At 37.0% G+C, this 19,844-nt stretch overlaps 1 protein-coding gene across 1 annotated transcript in view; it reads right to left on the minus strand.

Annotated features, from left to right (window-relative positions):
* The window catches only part of Adamts3 (ADAM metallopeptidase with thrombospondin type 1 motif 3), a 204,776-nt gene that overhangs the window by 172,882 nt on the left and 12,050 nt on the right, over positions 1–19,844 (minus strand). Inside the window, exon 3 of the mRNA XM_042678383.1 lies at positions 9,564–9,970. Coding sequence (XP_042534317.1) covers positions 9,564–9,970 — 407 coding nt within the window. The remainder of the gene's footprint in view (positions 1–9,563; positions 9,971–19,844) is intronic.

The raw sequence follows: 19,844 nt of genomic DNA on the forward strand, positions 1-19,844 counted from the left end.
GTTTCACAGATAGTGCTAAATAAAATGTTTCCCACTGTATTTGGATTGCTAACCTTTGCAACTTCTCTCATTATGTGCTGTTCTTCATTTTCTCCCATACTTCACTTGCACCTAGTAAGAGAGTACTCTTCTGTTCCACTCAATATGTAACAGAGCAATAGTCTCAACCTGTAAATATCCTTTGTTGTTAAAGACATCACCAGATAAAGGTAGACCTTCCAGAAATATACTACCTTTTAATTGGGATTGGAAAGACTTTTCAGACAATCAAAAACTCACTCAAGCAGGACAAAGTCAACTTTGCTAATAACATTCAAGTTCAAAAATGCATCTCCAAGCACCTCGAGCTAAACTCACACCATTAAACTCAGGCAAGTCAAGAATGAATGCCCCTTGTTGAGTGCTCTTTTCATTTAAAAAAAAATCTAGAATAGATTAAAAACAGATGTAAGGTAGTGCATTAACCACTACCACCTAAAAACAAAAAAGTTGGGAAGACTCAACCAATATACCATCTAATGTCAGAATTTTCAAAAATAAAAATTCTCTGAGACTAATTAAAGTTGAGAGCATGCCAGTATTTCATGGGGGAGCTGAAAAAGACAACACGGGAAATGAAAATTCACGAGAGCTTCAAGAGCAGATTGGGCAGTCAGAAAAAAAATCAGTGAACTTAAAGACAGGATCATGGAAATTATCTTTCCTGAGGAACAGATTAAAAACTGAAGCAAAATAATGCCTAAGACACCTGTAGAACACTACCAAGTCCTAAGGCACCTATAGAACACTACCAAATAAACCAAGATACACATTATGGGAATTCCAAAAGGGAAAGAAAGAAAGAACAGAATAGAGAGATTATGTGACAATATAGTGGTCAAACATTTTTGAATTTGAAGAAAAATATAAATGCTCATATTCAGGAAGCTCAATTAACCCCTAAGTACAATGAGTTTAAAGAGACTTCTGCCAAAAGTTATAATAAAACTATCAGAAGACAGAGACAAGGGAAAAACGTTGAAGCCTCAAGAGAGAAATAACTTTACAAGGGATGCTTAATAAGATTATTAACAGATTCCTCATAAGAAATCTGAAAGTAAAGGGCAGTAGACAGATATTCAAGACGTTTAAAAAGTAATAATTTTTAAACTATCAATAATTGATCCTATTTGTAGTAAAATTGCCCTTTAAGGTCAAAATTAAGATATTCCTAGATAAACAAAAGCCGAGGGAATTTGTTATTAAACCTTCCCATCAAGAAATGTTTAAAATAATCCAAGAAGTCAAAATTAAAAGATATTAACCAGTAACTTGAAACTACATGAATACAAATTTCAGTAAAAGCAAATACAATGCATAATGACAAAAAGTTAGCATTATTGTAAATATGGTATAGAATACTTTTGTTTACTAGGCAATTTAAGACACTAATGGAAAGAGAGGGATGGATGGAAAAAATGGAGAGTCTCACGGACTTTCCTACCTGGGCTGGTTTGAACCACAATCTTAGATCTCAGCCTTCTGAGTAGCTAGGATTACAGGCACGAGCCACAGGCACTGGGCTGTGAAAGTTAGAGATGCTGACTCTATACAGTTGGACATTCTTATGATTAAGAGGTAGTTCAACGGAGAACACTTTCTTAGTATTCATGGTATCCCTGCATTTGATCCCCAGTACTACCAAAACATGGAGATGGAGATAAGAGAGGAAAAGGGGAAGAAAACAAAAATTTTCATACAACATTGACTGGAAACTGGCCAATAGCAGAGTCAACTGAAATATTATTTTGCATGCCACAAACATTAAGTATACTGAAAAATATACAAAACCTTGAGAGATCACTTTTGCTATGATTTGCAACTTATTAGAGAAACAAATGGCTCATAGGGAGAACACTGTCATTTCTGAGTTGTGTGCAGATATTAGCAAAATTTGAGTTCATTGCAGTATCCATGGAAGGTAGCTAAAAAATTATTACAGTAGCATATTATTAGTACAGTTAATTTATATAGTAAAATTAATACTACATCTTCACATTTGTTTACATTTCTTTTGACTATAAAGGATGGTTTCTCTTTTCCATTTTTCTATATATAAAAAGTATATGTGTGTATGTATACAAACACATGTGTATATATATTTCTACATATATGCACCTTTAAAACTATATAAGAGTTAATAGAAATAACATAGAATATGATTTACTATCACATTTATTATGTTATTTTTGTTGTTCCTGAGGTCTAAGTCATATTGACCAAATTATGTTATATATTATGTTCTACATTTTATGTAAAAGTGAACAGCAAATTCACTAAAAGACATTAGAAACATGTCTTGGAGAATGGAAAGCAGAAATATGTTTCTGGATAAATACAGTGAAAATGAGTGGAAAGCATGCCAACTGGGAGAAATGACAGTAATAGAGTTTCCTAAATAGGAGTGCTTAGCTCATCAAACTTGAAAGTTTAAGGAACTTAGATGATGGAAAAATGAATTCAGATTTTCCAAAAGCAAATTTCATAACTCTCTCAGATAAAATTTTAGGGGAAAGAAAAATAACTCCCGTAAACACTTTCCTAAACTTTAGAGAAAAAAAGTCTATGAAGAAACAAAACTAAGGAACAATAATCCTTGACCTGTGTTCGTTCTAAGCAATGCTCATCTCTCACATTTACCAAGTTCAGTCTTGCCTGTCCTCTGACATACCATCCTTTCCCTTTCTCTTCCTTCCCATTGTGTCATGTGTGCAGGTGAATGTGGACTAAGGCAACTTTGGCTCCCCTATGTATTTGTTACAAAAATCTTAATGAAATCAACTTTCCCCATACTTTTCCCCAGTCGGGCCACAGAACACTCCCATCTTTCTCACAGGCCACCATCCTGGATTACTTTAATGTACATGCTTATCTTCTCTTTCTCTAGTATCACGAATATTGCTTCTTCCATACAGCCTTCTCCTCTACTTCCAGCAGAAGCTATCTCCTATCATCCACACTCTCGAAGTTCACCTATTGGAATAAGCTTACAGCATTTAAAATATCGAGTGCTATAACGATGGTTATGCTTTTCCATACATTATTTCTAGTACTCTTTGAAGACAAAGATATGCCTACTCTACCTTGGTATTCACCAGGGCCATAAGCAGTACAGTGCCTTGTCTATAGTAGTACTTCAAAATGCTTTATTTTCTTAAATAATTTATTGCAAAGGTGATGAACAGGGGAGATTACAGTTACAAAAGTAAGGTAATGAGTATATTTCAACACTGTTACCCCTTCAATGCTTTATTTACTTGGATCAGGATTGCTGGAATCAAAGATTGCTAACTTAAATAAAACCAAGCTTGTAGTTGAGAATCTTGAGGCTGAGTTCACTTTATAACAATGGTGACATGGGGGCTGGGAGTATGGCTTAGTGGTAGAGTGCTTGTCTAACATGCACGAAGCCCTGGGTTGGATTCCTCAGCACCATATAAACAGGAGGGAAAAAAGAAAGAAAGATATCCAGACATGGCACTGTGGCTCAAGTGGTAGCATGTGATCCTTGAGCACAAAATGGCTCAGGGACAGCAACAAGGCCCTGAGTTCAAGCTCCAGGACAGGCAAAAAAAAAAAAAAAAAAATCAAAAACCACTTGCACTACCTTTACAATTATACACAAAAGCACTTCACTATGATTTGTTTCTATTATAATTTACCCAGAAGATACTTAAAATAATATCACAATTTTCATAGTTATTGAAATATTTTAATACCTTTATAAATCTCTTAGTTATCAATGACATCATAGCTTTCAATAATAAAAATAATTTCAAGGTCCTTTTTGTTTCTCCAAGTCTATCCAAAGAGAAATTTGTATCATATTTATGTTTATATTCCCATTTCAATTGTTAACCATCTTTTAACTTTTAATTTTGATGATATACTATGCCAAAGTTTAGAGAAGATAAACAATAAATACAAATAAAATACAAATACTGAAAATTTATGTGCTCGTAGATTAATATGAATTCTGATTAACTACAAAATAATGACTAAAAAATAATTTTAGGAATCTGAAAACAATTTTGTCTTTCCAGTTCCTAGTTTATTCCTACTTTATCCTTAGATACTAAATAGAAAATGGAGGAATATAACAAAAATGAGAGTCTTGACCTAGGAAGGATTCTGGGCATATGCAAATTCATGAAATATTTGAAAATGATAAAAAATTACATCAAACCATCCCTCCTCACTCTGAATTTTATCACAAACCAGCTGCCTATCAAAGAAGTAGAGTGGATGATGTATATGACCACTCAGGCATGTCATAGGCAAGCACACAAAATGTAGTAAATATTGTCAGCTCCAAAGAGCCACTGCCCCAACAAATGTTAGGAAAAGAACAATGACATCACAGGACAGCTTCCTGCAGATTAATTAAACCAGAGAGTTCAATGCTCTTCGTTAGTTAAGAAGTCACTATCTTTTTCCTTTTTGTACTTTCAAACTCTGCAAATTAAGTGCCTACTTAATTCTACCTTGCTAAACTAGCCAGGTATATAAGCTAGATGTGAGATATGATTTCAGTCCTTTGTTCCTTAGAGCCTCTGAGCTCTCTCAAATCAGAATGTAAACTAGGAAGACAGAGATCCAGCCCCCTCTATCCTGTCAATAAATATACAACCCCCTCCATGGACGAGATGTCTCCCATGGAAGGAAAAGTGGGAGGCCATAGACCTGAAGGGATCAGATTCATCTCAGAATGTTCTAACGTTCTAATGTCAACAGCTTAAAGTTCTGCACTTCAAAGTCCTCCTTCTCTAAATACACTACAAATGACTACAAGTTTACACCTAGTTTTCATACTAACCATTTCATTTATCAGATTGAACTGAATCTACCACAGTCACTAGTCAAATGTGCTCAGTCACATGTACTTGGCGATACTTGTTGAAACAGAGCCTCTGAAGTTAGATTTACTGAGAAAGGTATAGCAAGAACACTGTTTTGGAATGGACCAAATCTCAAAGCACAAGTTTTAAGAAAAAAAAAAAAAAAGCAGGACTATTTTAGCTAAAAGTCAGTAAGTCTAACAAAGATAAAATGCCTCTGATATTAACCAGATGTAACTATCACATATTGTAGAAAAGAGAATAAATTGTTAACCCTAACTTCCAAGGACCCTGTCCTACTAGAAAAGATTCCTTCCTGCTAAAAGTCTTGGGTAGCCAAACAATGGTCTGAGCTAGGACACGAAAGGAGGATGGAGAAGCAGGAGGAAGAGAATTTCTCCCTTCTGTTTGAACCAGACTTTCCCCATATTTTTCCATTTTACATATTACTTCATTACAAATGTTGAAAACCTAAGTAAGGCCTAGATAAATTCCCATTCTGAAAAATAAGCTCAACAAGGAAATCTCTGACCTGGCATAACCCAGGAGAACAATTAACCGGTTGGTCTTCTACTACCAACCAGTGTCCACTCATGGCCATTAACAAGGCAATGGTGTTTTACTAGGTCAAGAAAAATTCAATTTCTTTTTATTATAAAATTTAAGACCTAAAGCCTAGAATCCCAACAACCCTGTATTTTGGTAAATTTATAGACCACAAAATAAGACGGTGAGCTGTAAACTACTCACAGGAGTGATTGAATGGTGTCACAAATCAAAGGGCAAGCCTCTGTAGAAGAAATATAAAATGTTCAGCTGGGGTACTCAACCATCACTGTGTTCTTCACCCCTGAAAATGTGAAATTACCTTCCCTACCATGACACCCCACACCACCGGGCTTTCATTTCAGAGATGAGAAGCAGAGAGGTTAACAGGGTCAATGGCTAGGTCAATGATGTTAGTAAGAAACTGTTGGAAAGAATGCTTAAGAAAATTCATGCTTGGGTGATCGGATCATTTGAGGGGAAAAAATGACCTCGGGAAGCAGGACTCTGCTCCAGTTTGAATGCTGTCAGAAAGCACGGAGAAACTGGGTTAAGTGAACAAGTCAATGATTCGTCATAATAAGTAGGATGGTCTAGAGAAAGAATACAGCTGTAATTTGTGCTGAATTATTAATCCTTCCTATCAATCCTGGCAAAGCCAAAAAAAGAGTCAATGTTAGAGAGGAGCAGATAGTGTACTGGGTCATGCTCAGAAGAATCTCTGTTAATTCTGTGGATCTCAGACACTTCAGGTGTCAGGCCTGTTTATGCAAAGACCACATTCCACACCTTGGCTCTGCCTATGTCACTCAAGATGTGACCTCTTAAATGGAGTCCATATTTAGGGCTTTTCCTTTCATTGTTTCATAGCCATCTGGAATAACAGGCTGAATCTGATGGTTTCAGCCATATTTTCTTCCCATGTCCAGAGTGGGTAAAATCAGCTAAGTAACACTGCTGTCTAGCCAAAAGAGAAAAACTATTTCTTTACTCTCCAGCTTCAGATCATAAAATACAACAAAACCTATTGCTAGACAAATAATGCAAAAAACCCCACAAAATACCAGCCTAATTTTTAAACTTATTATTAGACCCAAAAGACACGCAACAAGCTGTCAAATTACTACAAAAGGTTCACCTTTGTTTCACTGTATTTACATAGGCAGACACCTAATAACACACACTTCTTGAGCAGCACTGTGGTTTATTATGAATTAAGTTAACTGCAGTTAATTCTGCCTCCTGTGTGCATTCTTCTAAATTCACATGGCATCTGACAAAGAGAAAAAGGTTAAGGAATTTCATTCATGGAAATGCTTAGCTATGAGTCTTTCAATCACAGTTAAGAGAATGATGGATCCTATGTACAAAAGCTTCAAAGATTAGCTGAGTAAAATCCTTACCTGAATAAAATCAGTAAGCTCTTCCTTGCAACCTTCTAAAATTAACCTAATCAAGGGATTAAATCTTCTACCCTCACAGAGCTAAATAGTATTCTTTTCCATATCAGGAGGCTTACTTGTACGCTTACCTGCGATTTCCCATTGGTATTTTTAGAGAAAATAGCCAGACTTTCTACAAAGGACAACTTGGATTTGATTAGAATCCCATAATCCTCTACAGCAGTGGCCTTATATCCCAGAAGGTTGGTCCTAAAGCATCTGTTAGCTTCCCTCCCTAAGGTCAAGAAGTTCAAATATAAATTCATATACAGTGAGATGAAAGACACAAAGAGTCCAGGCATCCACTTATCAGCCGAATTTGTTCAAATCCTCGTCAGTTGGAGTTCCTACATTATCTCTAAGGGCTTACCCTGACCAATGAGGTTATACAGTTTGAAGAATTGACCCTCAGCTGAATGAAACAACTACTACTGCAAGAAGTCCAATCTTTTTTCCTTTCTTGCTTTCTTGTTCCTGACACACAACTGCTGGGAAGTATACCCTCTTTAAAAATGTATTTATATGGGCTGGGAAGTTGGCTCAGTGGTAGAGCGCTTGCCTTGCATGCCTGAGACCCTGGGTTCGATTCCTCAGCACCACGTAAGCAAAAAAGAAAAAAGCCGGAAGTGGCGCTGTGGCTCAAGTGGTAGAGCGCTAGCCTTGAGCTGAAGAGCTGAGGGACAGCGTCCAGGCCCAGAGTTCAGGCCCCACGACCGGACCCAAAAAAAAAAAAAAAGTATTCGTTTGAGCACAGTCAGAACTGCCAAATGAAGAGAGATACAGAGATGAGGCTCTTTTCTGGGGTCATGTTCAAGGTCTAGGCCAAGACTCAACGTGTATTTTCTGCTTAGAAACCATCTCATTCACAAAATCTCTCCAGAATATACTTCCCTTTACAACTTAAGGTAAACAACTCATATGCATATATGAAGTATGCACATATTTACTTACATAAATACTTTATATATGAAAGAAATGCTTTTTCAGATACTTTAGACACTTCTTTGGCAAAAAAGAAAAAAATCTTTGAACTCCAAAATGATGTGATCATGATTTTTTTTTTCAAATTGTTTCAAGTTGCCTGGAATAGTAAGCCCAAAACTGGCTTCCTAAAAAATATTTTTAATTAATTGAACTGTGAATACTTGAAGTATACGAATTTTATATACGAACAGCATTACATTATGCTGATATATACAATTAGCTATGATATTTTAAAAATGAGAAAATAATGCTCATTCACATTTTACTCATACTTTGTTTTCCTTATGATTAGTTATTGCCCTAGATTTCTGTACTATAGTTAGATAATCTGATATGTGCAGAAAGAAAAACACTGATTGCTATATGGAAAAAAGTTATATATGAAAATAATTGTGATACACCATCAAAATCATTTTTGCCCTTTTCTCTTACCTGAACTATAATTTTTCAAATCAATATACCATTTCAACTTAACTAAAACAGTGTATAATTTTTACTTAAAAGTGTTATAGAATAGTGCCATTTTATCATTCCTTTCATTTTATATCTTAAAATTCAATCAAAGCTCTCTCTATAATATTTCAATCTACATTTCTTTAGTCTGCTTTTCTAGACAGCATTTCCTTTGTTTCTTTAATGACTTTAGTTAACATATATCTATTCAACTTTTTCTGTAGAATAAGGAGACTTGACAGCAAAAAGTTAAAAGTATAATGAACTAACCAGCCTTTGGTTACACATACAGCAAACTCCATTGGGCTGGGCTTATATTTCTAACAGTATGTTTACAGGAACAAAGGAAGAATATTAAAGTTATAAGCAAAGTACCAGATAAAATACAATAATTACAATAAGAAATATAAGTGATATTTTGAGAACTTATAGAAGCAGTGACAAAACAAAAATAATAGCTCTGAACACCCAAGAAACAGCAAACTGACGACCACAAAAGAATAACTGGTTACTCTTTTTGAACAGACTTGAAGTCAGCTATGAATGGAAGAGGCAGAAACACTGACAATTTTCAAGCAACATCTAAACACACAAAACAAAAATATTTCACATCTGCAGAGTATATAAAGAAGGGTTGGCTACTATAAGCCTCAAGTAAAAAACTGAAAAGCAATATATTGGTATTTTAAGGAAAAAATAACAATCAAAGCCACCACACAGGGAAAAAAGTACATCTCATGTTCATAAAATAATGCTACTTGGCCAAATTCTGGCCAAGGATCTGCTTATTTCCCACTCTGGCATTCCGAGAAAGCTAAAGAATGCTTTCAAAATACTTTCTTTAAGGAGATATCCAAAATTTTCCACATAAGAAAGTAGAGACCTTTTGGAGGGATCTATGTTTCTTTAGAAAGTTTTTAGCAAACTTTAAAAGAAATAAGGAAATAAAAATTCCCCCAATAGAACACAAGGGAAAACATAAAAATGCTAAAATAGTTGTCTCTTGTTTCTTGGAATAATCTTGTTTTCATGTCTCAAGTTAAGCCAAAGCACACATTTTTGACAGCAAAAAAAGGTTTTCAGTACTTTTTTCCCAACTGAAAATATAACAATGAAGTTTCCTTTACACCTCTACCTTCCAAATCATGCTAAAGATACCCTATATTGAACACACACCTGAACACACACCTGAACACACACCTGAACACACACACACACACACACACACACACACACACACACAATGAGAAATGAGTCTTACCAGACCATCACAGTTGCTAATGGCAACAGAAGTTCCTGGAATGTCCACAATGTCACCAACATAAGCACAGTTGGTCTGCAAGGGCTCTGTTCTCCAGATTGTATCTGCAGCATTTCCAGGCTGATCATCATGTAAGTGGCCAGTTATATTCCCAGGCACTGGAGATGTCTCGTGCCATTCTACTACAGCCCCAGGAGCAATTAATTGAGTGTTAGGCTTTAGTCGCAGATGAAAATCTTTTCCAAATGCTGTGATGTTAAAGAACAACTGCTCAGAGTTGGAAGACACATCCCTCGTTGACCTCTTTTTATGATTTGCAGAAAGAATATGGGAAACATAATGTCCTTCTACATTTGTGCTGAATGGAGTCACCAGCTCATATTCTTTATGTCCTTTTATTGGTAAATCTGTGGGATTAAAACAACAACAACAGAATTTATAGAACCCTGTGCAACAAGATAACAGAAGATACAGAACTTAAGCATAAAATGCCTACCTCACAAGACCATACCTCAGTTTGCTAACAAATACATTACTGAATCATGTCACAGAATGCATTGTGAACATTCACTTATGTGTTTGAAAATGTGAATATACTTTTTCCATAAACTATACCTGGCTTGTTTAAACTCAAAATATATTCCCAAATAATTTAGTATTGACACAAGTGATACCTGCTACAAACTTTTAGCAAAGTTTTATTACATAAATTTTATTGTCTTCACTTTTTTCCCTGCAGAAATCCCAGAATTTATATAGATCACAGTAGGGGCTTTACATTGCTTTAGCCATAAGCAATAATGTCTAACCTGTAATTTATAGCATCATAATTTATATGTACATTTTCAGTCATTGCAACCCTAACAATCGTACATCACAAGTGAGGAAACATTCAGGGAAGGTCTGCATCCAAACTCAAACAACTGTAAAGCACAAATGAAAATCTAAACTATTCTCCAAAGCCCACACATTCATTCTGCTATATTATGCCATGCTCTAGCTATGAGAATATGAAAAGTTTTATATATATATATATATATATATATATATATAAAGAATATATAAAGTTATGAGAATATGAAAAAGTTAACTATCTATAACATTCAGATACCAGTAGAAATAGTAGTGTCATTTTGCACAGTATATCATTTAAATGTGAATGTGCATTTGGAACTTTACAACATAGAAGTCAAGTTAAACTGAATCTCACTGTTGGGACATTTCCCTCCCCCCCCCCCCCCCGCCCCCACCCCTCCCCGGGCTCAGGCCAAATGTGAGCACTGTGTTTACTAAACTACAAATACCCTTGGGAAAGAGAAGAGACAGGGTTTTGGAGAAGGAAACAAAGAGGACAAGGATGGACAAAGAAAGTCTGGGAAGGAAAAGCCAAGACCAAAAATTTAATCTAGAAATGTAGAGAATGAACACAAATATCAAAGAGGAAAGTTTACATAGTACGGGATGAATGGAAACCTTCCTTGTGCATGGACAAAGCCTACTCCAAATTACCTTGAGGACAAGGCTCTCCCCATTCAACCTGGTGCTCTCAGTATTATCCAATACAAGATTTTATACATGGTATGTCACCTGGGTTTCTTTAATATGAATTAATTTAATTTATAGGTAACCACAGAACCCTTGCTTTGCCTATGCTGTTACCCATTGACTCCCACACCACACTACTTAAGGCACACTACCCTAAGCTTCTGACTCCACCAAAATAATCTCTCATAACTTTCTCCAACTATCCTTTTATGGTTTCAAGAGTCCAAGGGGGGATCAGTGCTCATTTTCAATGTATAGGTTTCCTATGTCCTCTGAAGGGAATTCACACAAAAACCATCAAGACAATATGCTGATGCCTGGAGAATAATACTCTCAGGAAGAATATACTGAGGCTCCTTTAACCCCCCTCTAGGAAATACCCAGAGCCTTGTGTTTACCATACAGAAGCTCTATATCCTAGACTCCTAGACAGATTTGTACTTAAGAATAATATCATATCTACTACTCACAAGAACCAGAACAGTTTGGTAGTACTGCCAAAATTATTTTTTAAATGAGAACATGACCCTAGAAGGTCTCTCACACAAAGTTTCAGTTCTGGTCATTTTGACTCTATGTATCTTGTGTACCTACCCACTTCACAGGAGATAGAACACTTCACTTCTGATTCCTAACCTAAAATCTGACCTACAATTCAAAGCTATCACCTATCTACAGCTGCCCAACCAGTGCTTCTTTTTAGCATCACTTCAATAATTTCAGTAAAAGACTAACTCTTTTGAGTTTTAGTAGGAAACATGGGCAGGGTGGGTAACTATCAAAAGCTATAAAAAAGCATTTTTATCTCAGATTACAATCACCTAAGAAAACTAAATTATGTCCAATGTTAATTTTACTGCATCCCAAGTTTATACATTTTATAGACCCAACTACTTCCACAAAGCAATACAGCATATGATTAAGGATTGTAGAAGAAAGCAACAATCTCAGTCACATGTCACCTTATCCAGGTTCTTCATTAGTTTCCGTTTCCTTGGAACTGAGTTGGTATGAGGTTTAAATGAGATTATATAGAAGGATTCGGTATTCATTCACTACTATCAATTTAAATGTAAGCTAGATACTCATTAAAATAATGACATGTTCAATTTTAAAGTTAGAAACTATGCAACTGTCAGCTGTGGTGGCTGAGGCGGGGGCAAAGCTACAGGTACAACATGTTTTTGGTGAGCCCTTAGTTCCACAAGCACAGAGTGTTGTAAAGCCACTTGTAAAACTCCACTGTTGGTCATCCAGTACCCAAGCCTCACTCCAATATGCAGGGATTTTCCCACAACCCCCAGACATCATCCTCTTGTGCTTTTGTGTCAACTTACTTAGGAGCAACCTGCCACTTGTGCATGGTTTGCTAGCACCTCATCCTTTCCAAGAACAGTTTCAGCTAGAGTCCTCTGAACCACTTCTTTGTTTGTCTACATTACTAGATTACTCTCACCAAAAAGCGCCCATCATACATCCCATCCCTAACAACAACAACAACAACAAAAACCTGGATGCCTAAGTTCATGTATTAAAGACTTAATCCCCAATTGCAACAGTGCTGAGATGTGGCCCAGTTAACGGGGTCTTAAGAAGTGTCTTCTCAACAGGAGTAAAGCCAGTATCATGGGAGTAAATCACTTATAAAATAGTGAGTTCCACTGGCTTCCCTTCCCTTCCACCTGCACTCTCTGCCCCTCTGTCCCTCTTATACCCTCTGCCACTCTGTCCTTCTACCCTCTGCCCCTCTGCCAAAGGATGATGCAGCAAGAGAGGGTCTCATCAGATTCTTGCCTCTCAACTGTGGACCTCCTAGACTATAGAACTGTAAGGAAAACAAATCTCTGCTCTTTATACAGTGCCCAATCTTCAAAAGTCTGTGATAAAAACAAAAACAATGGACTAAGATACTAATCTAGTAATTACTCAATTACTCTAATTCTTCATTCCTCTTCTAAGTAAATACTTGAGAAGACTGACTATATCGGATGTCTGTATTTCGTATCATTTGAATCTTTTTCCTTCTTTTTTTTTTCCTTTTCTTTTGGTGCTGGTATTGGGGCTTGAATTCAGAGATTAGGCAATGTCTTTGAACTTTTGTGCTCAAAGCTAGTGTTCTACTGCCTGAACCACAGCTCCATTTCTGGCTTTCCTTTTTGTAGTTAATTGAAGAATCTCACAGATTTTCCTGCTTGGGCTGGTTTTGAACCTCTCTATCTTCAGATTTCAGCATCCTGAATAGTTAGGATTACAATGGCATAAGCCACTGGCACCTAGTTCACTCTTGTTCCTTCTTAAACCCATTCCATCAGGCTACTGTAAAGACACTGGTAGCCACTGTTGCTTAAGCCAATGGTCAAGATGCTGACTATTGTTTCCTGTCAATTGCATCTGACCCAGGTTCTTTCTCCACCCCCTGTTTTGAAGAACTGCTTTTATTTAGCTTCTAGAATACATTCTCTTCTAGTTCTCCCCTTTCTTCTCTGGCCTCCCCTTTCTCAATCTCTCTTCCTTATAGCTCTTTATTCTCATGGCTGTACATGGATTCCTTGCATGTACCCTCCCTCGCCTGGAGAGCTCATCCTATCATATTACTGAATGTTTTCTCGATTATACACTTCCAGTCCAGACTTCATCTGTGAGGGATTCTCTCATAAACTCAGGTGCCTACAAAGTCCTTTGAGTGTGTCATGTCTCAACATTCTGAAAAGTAGTGTCAAGATTCCAAATACATCATTTGTAAAGAAATGGATGGACCTGAGGGGAAAATATGTTAAGTGAAGTTACATCAGGCCCAGGAAGACAAAGGACACATGCTTTCTCTCATATGTGGAAGCTAAACTCAATTTATACATGTACAACTAAACATGCATGGGTTGTCTGCAACGATACACAAATGTATTACCTAAAGTAAGGCATTTGCAGTGCATAATTCAAATAATGCAATTCTTTAGGAAAACTCAACAGTCCAACAAAATGAATACCAGGAAACTGGCACGTGAAAGGTGGGAGAGAGGTCAGGGAGATGGGAGGTAGAAGAATGAAGAGAAGGAGGAGGAGGAAGAGAGTACAGTTATATACAATGTTTAATCCATCCCCTATGAAATCAAGGAAAGTGAGGGGAGGGATTAGGTTGGGAGGGATGGGAAAGAATGATGAAAGAGATGATATCAATCAAGATTCGTTGTTCTCAAACTGATTTGTTGAATAGTAACTCCTTTGTACAACTAAAGATAATAAAAATGTAAATTAAAAAAAAAAGAGATTCCCCATCTCCCAGATTTGTCCCTTCCCACATCAGTGGCCACATAGCCTCCAGTCATTCAGCCCCAATGGGTTCCAAATCATCCTTAACTCTTCACATACCACAAACCTAGTCTTTAAACAAACTTGACAGGTGCCACATTCAAAATATACCCAGGCTCTGATCATTCCTCACCACCTCATTTACTACTATGCTAGGCCAAACCAACATCACCTCAGTTTTGGAGATGTGTCAGGAATATTCTCTTTGCTCCTGTGGTTATCCTCAAAAGAGAACCAGTGATTAAAGTAGCAGATCATGTCAGTTTTTTCCTCACTCCCAATCCGTAAGAGAAAAATAGTTCACAATGTCCTACATCCTGAAACTGGGAGATCCCACATCATAAGGCTTTTGTACAGAACGTTTCCCCTAAGGTTCCCATTTCTTCCCTCTCAGACAGTAACAAAGCTCCCCCCTCAACCCCTTCAGGTTTTTACCTAAACATGTCACTCTCATTGAAATCTTTTCTGACCACCATTAGCCATCTTATCACTCTACTCCCTGCGATGCTTTTCCTTTCTCCACAGATCTTCATCACCATGTGACAGCCTACAAATTGTTTCTTCCACATTATTACACATCAGCTTTGACAGTAGTAAATTTATCTCTTTACTGTAGTTCTTCACTGCCCCAAACAATTTGAAATCACTCAGTAAATATTTGTGAATACATATGAATGAATGAAAGGAATGAATGAGCGAGCAATTTGAGCCTGGAGTATTTAAAGTTAGCATCAACAGCAATCTCACCACCATGTCACTGATGATGGCAAACTACAAGCTGACATGTACCTACAACCAGAATTCTGCTTGCAAAACCTGTGCATATTTCTCATAGCTCCTGCTGACCTATAAGCCAAACATTGTATGGTACTCAGGTCCTGCAACTTAAGATACCAGGAACAAGAAATGGATGTAATCATTAGAACAGACCGCCTAGAGGGCAAACAGGGAGCCCCTCATCCTCTGAGCAGGAAGTTAGTCCCCACTCTGCAATCCCTTTGGATATTCAGAGACAAAGTATACCAGAAAACAATGAACAAGACCTTGAAAACATTTAATCCTGGCCTCTTTCTACAATTTAGGCCTCTCAAGTCAGACCTGAAGCACTGTTAGCCTATTGCTGTTCCCTGGGAGGAAAAGATTTCCTCCATGGACGTCAGGCCTTTCTTCCACCCCCTGCCTCACTCTTCACTGGTGAAAGAGATCAATGTGGCTGCAAAGTCTGGGAAGAGGTTCACAAAGCAGAGCACGTTCCTCGTCATCCTTCCTGGAGACAAGACTGACAGGGAGTGTGTGTTCTCTTCCAGCAGCCGAGGCTCCCTGAGACCTGGCTGGCACCCAGTCACAGGGGTCATTTATCTCTCAAAGTGAAAGCCTTGGGCTCCCCGCCCCAGTCTCTTCTGTAAGATATCTCATTTTTAACTATGTCTTTATTTTACTTATCAATATATTTGGAACCTTGGCAGACAAGACGTAGATGTTTTTATTTGATATATTTGAGATCTTCTCAGAACCTGAACTTCCTCTAGAAGAAGGTCACATCTTCCATTTGTCAGTCTACAAAAATTTTTAATATTTTTGGGTTGGAAAATTCTCTCATATTTCAACATCGCTATTCTTTCCTTAATATACTTTTAATAATAGTGTGCATTATTTGTCTAAACTTAATAAGTTTCATTACATTTCACATATGTTTACTGTCCTTTGATCATATCTACACCCCTCCCTTCCTCTTCCCCAGTAATACTTCTCTTTCTTCCCTTCAACAGCCCCCTTCTACTTACATGTTAAATTCCTATTTAACATTCTTGTAACTGTATAAAACAACCACATTCTTCTGTATATAGGGATGTGTTTATATGTGAAAGGTATGTAAGAAAATCTTAATTGACACATAATAATAATTTACATTCAAGCTACATCAAAAGAAATTTAACTTGAAGAATCACTGTACAAAGTAAAGAGACCTAGGACCATGCCTTGATAATTATATTTCCTAAAAATAATACGTTCATACTAACTAGTGCTCATGTATGATAAATATGTATCAGGCTCAACAAGACCACATTTATGTCAACATCCAAAATCAAATCCTTAAGAGATTTTAATGATCTGATTCAAGATTATTTCCTACATGGCTTCCACAATCCTAACAGGGATGTCTTAATACAGGTTCCATCGAACAGTTAAACTGTGTAAGATTAGAGATCAGGGAACTGGTTTTAAGGTAAGGTAATATAAAGCAAGGTCTTTGGCAGATGGTATTATTAACCATATTCTGGTCAGGATGTGTTCAAGAACTGACCTAACTCACAAAAATAACTGATGCATAAGTATATGAGATACCAGTCTTTTGTTACTACTAAACTAATTTTTCCTGCTGGGCATGATGAGCCCATGTTTTATTCCAGCACTTGGGAGGCTGAGGCAGAAGGATCATGAGCTTGAGGCCAGTCTGGGCTACATAGCAAGACACTGCCTCAAAAAAGAAAAAATTCTTTTCCTCTCATGTATAATTCTGTTTGAGACTAGAAGATTCGTGTTAAAACTAATGGTGAAGGCCAAAGCTCTGCTGTTAGATGTTTCACATTAAAATTCTCTTTGAGGAAAAAAATGAAAGATTACAGAAGTCAACATTCTATTTCCACATAAAGATTAAGCCACAATGACACAAAACTCCAAAAGCTAAAATTGCTCGAAAAGCTAAAACTTTTTGATCACTGACATGACACCACAAGTAGAAAATTCCACTATAGCCTATTAAAATTGCAGGTGCACTAACAATTCTGTATGAAATTGTGTTTGTGCTATGGGTATTAACTATATACATTTAGTCTGGGTTCTCATTACCAAAATACCTCATTATTCACATGCAAATATTCTAAAATCCAAGATAAAATATACGAAATACAAAACATATCTGGTCCCAAACATTTCAGACAAGAAATCTCAATGTACATTTTAAAAAAAATCTTTGACTGTCTGTTTAAACAACAACTATGGTCGGCTTCCCTACTGTTTTTCAGACTTCTACTATTTTTTTAGGCTTAGGGTCTCTTCACACATGTCTGGTTTGAGCAGGGTATTCTATACTTAATAATCTCTCAATAAAAATAGGTTTAACAAAAGTAGCACCTTCAAAGTTTAACCTGAACAGGTAAGTTCTCAGCAGCAAAAAAAAATGCCTCTCTCTCCTCATACATAATATATCTGAAGAAATGTGAATTTTCACCTAAACATCAGCATGCTTTCTGACTTCAGGATTTCTGTCAGTTGGTGCGGTTTCTTTCAAATCAATTAACAATGTTACATCAGGTCATTATGGTATTATTCAACACTTACTTAGATTTCCTTAGGAATTCCTCTCCTTTGTCCTCCAAATACCCACACATAGCTTATCACATCACATGAAAAAGTTACAAGTGTCAAGTCCAAAGCCCCAACAGAAGTTTTCATACTAACTCTTGTATAAATAACAAAATACTATCTAAATTATGGCCAGAAAACTACCTTAAGGTACAGATTTTAGGTATGTAAGCCTACCATCATAATGATTTGTGACACTTTAACACTTTCTATATCAGTCCTTATCTATAAACACGGGGATAAAAATATTACCTCATATGTTGTAATACAAAGTAAATTATCTAACCATTCAATGTGCTTAGGAAAGTATCTAGGAAATAATAAATACTCAATGTTCTCAAGGATATAGGGTATAACTCAATGGTGGTAGAATGCTCACCTAGCATGCCAAGGCCCCAGGTTCAATATCCACCTCCCCACATATACAAAAAGTTAGCAATAATTAAGATTACTGTGTTGTTCATTCTAAATATTACTTCAACTATATTGAAATTGATACACAGATTCATTTTTTTCTCACTAGACCTGAAAAACACTTTAAAAATCATCTGTTAAACAAATTCCTGACCTTTAAAAAAATTCAGAGACAAACTGACTTCACCCAAATCAGTTCTGAAGCTGGGCATGTAAGACCTTCTGTACTCTGTTTTCATTTTGTGTGCTGTTTTGGATGCTGTTCTTGAGCTTTTTCACTCAAGACTAGTGCTCTACCACTTTGAGCCACAGCACCACTTCTGGTTTTCTGGTGATTAATTGGAGATAAGAGTCTCAAAGACTTTCCTGCCTGGGCTGGCTTCAAACTACGATCCTCAGCTATCAGCCTACAGGGTAGCCAGGATTACAGGCATGAGCCACTAGCTCTGTTCCTTTTGACATCACCTCCACAAAGCATACTAATATGTCCTAATGCATTCGCTAGACCTGACTGTATCTCACCTGCCTTTGTAGTCTCCTCTGTGGCATCACCAGGGTAACAGGGCAACTGAGCAAATCTAGCAGTGTCCCTAAGTCTGATCTCAAGACCCATCTTTCCCAAGAAACCTTCCAGGCAACTTGCATGCAAAATATTCAGACCTTCTGGTCTGGGCTTCCATAGCTCTGTCAAGTCATTTGACACAAGTCATACACTAGGGGGAAAAAAAGGCTTAAACTCTCTCCAGAAGAAAAGCCACATGTTTATATCTTGTTCTTTCAGAGGTTTTAAGTTATTTGGGGCAGAGGTATACTGTGTTTAAATATCCCCCGTGATATCTCTTAAGGAGACAGAGAAAAAAAAAACAGGAAGAAAAGGAAAGAAGGGAGGAAAGGAAGAGAGGGAAGGAAAGTAAAAGAGGGAAGGGAATAAAGGAGAGAGGGTGGTCTTTTGGGGGGAGTAGAGGCTTCTCAGGAGGCAACACTGTGTGAGGGATCTGGTCCATGTGTACAGTATGACACAGTGGCCCAGGCTCTGGGATCATCTGAACTCCTTCACAGGTTCAGCTATATGCTACATCTAAGGACAAGGAATCTGGTCTCCTCCTAAGTGCTACAGGATGATACACAAATGTCTTCTAAAGGGTACTCCATTTCCTCTCCCAAAAATGATAAAGTTTGTCCTATAGGCCCGTAAGAGGAAACAATTTCTTTAGCATTACGAACAACACTGCAAAGACTTCAGTTTAAATCTTCCATGTCACAGGGAACTTTTAGATGACCAAATTAACACCAAAGCTACCCCAGGCACAAGAATGCTTAAATTGATACCATGTGGCTTATAGTTCCAGGCAAGGAGTTGGGTGTGGTGGCTGAGCACTAAATATTTAGAGTCAGAAAGCACTGTTTCTGGATTGTGGTTCTAGCTTGATGAGCTTTGTATTATCTTATTATGAAAATAAAAGTTCAAAAGAGTCATCTGGAAGATAGTTATAGAGATCCAATAAAGTGAGACAGATGAAGAACTTGTTCCACCTCATACAGGTCAATACATTAAAAAAATGAATTGATGTCATTATTGTCATCTCTAACAAGAGCCATAGATGGAGGAAGTCTATTTCAAACCCCTTCCATCCCCAGCACCCCTAAGAC

The sequence above is a fragment of the Dipodomys spectabilis genome, unplaced genomic scaffold (genome assembly GCF_019054845.1).
Source record: "Dipodomys spectabilis isolate Male_0828 unplaced genomic scaffold, ASM1905484v1 ptg000043l, whole genome shotgun sequence".
NCBI classification, from domain to species: domain Eukaryota; kingdom Metazoa; phylum Chordata; class Mammalia; order Rodentia; family Heteromyidae; genus Dipodomys; species Dipodomys spectabilis.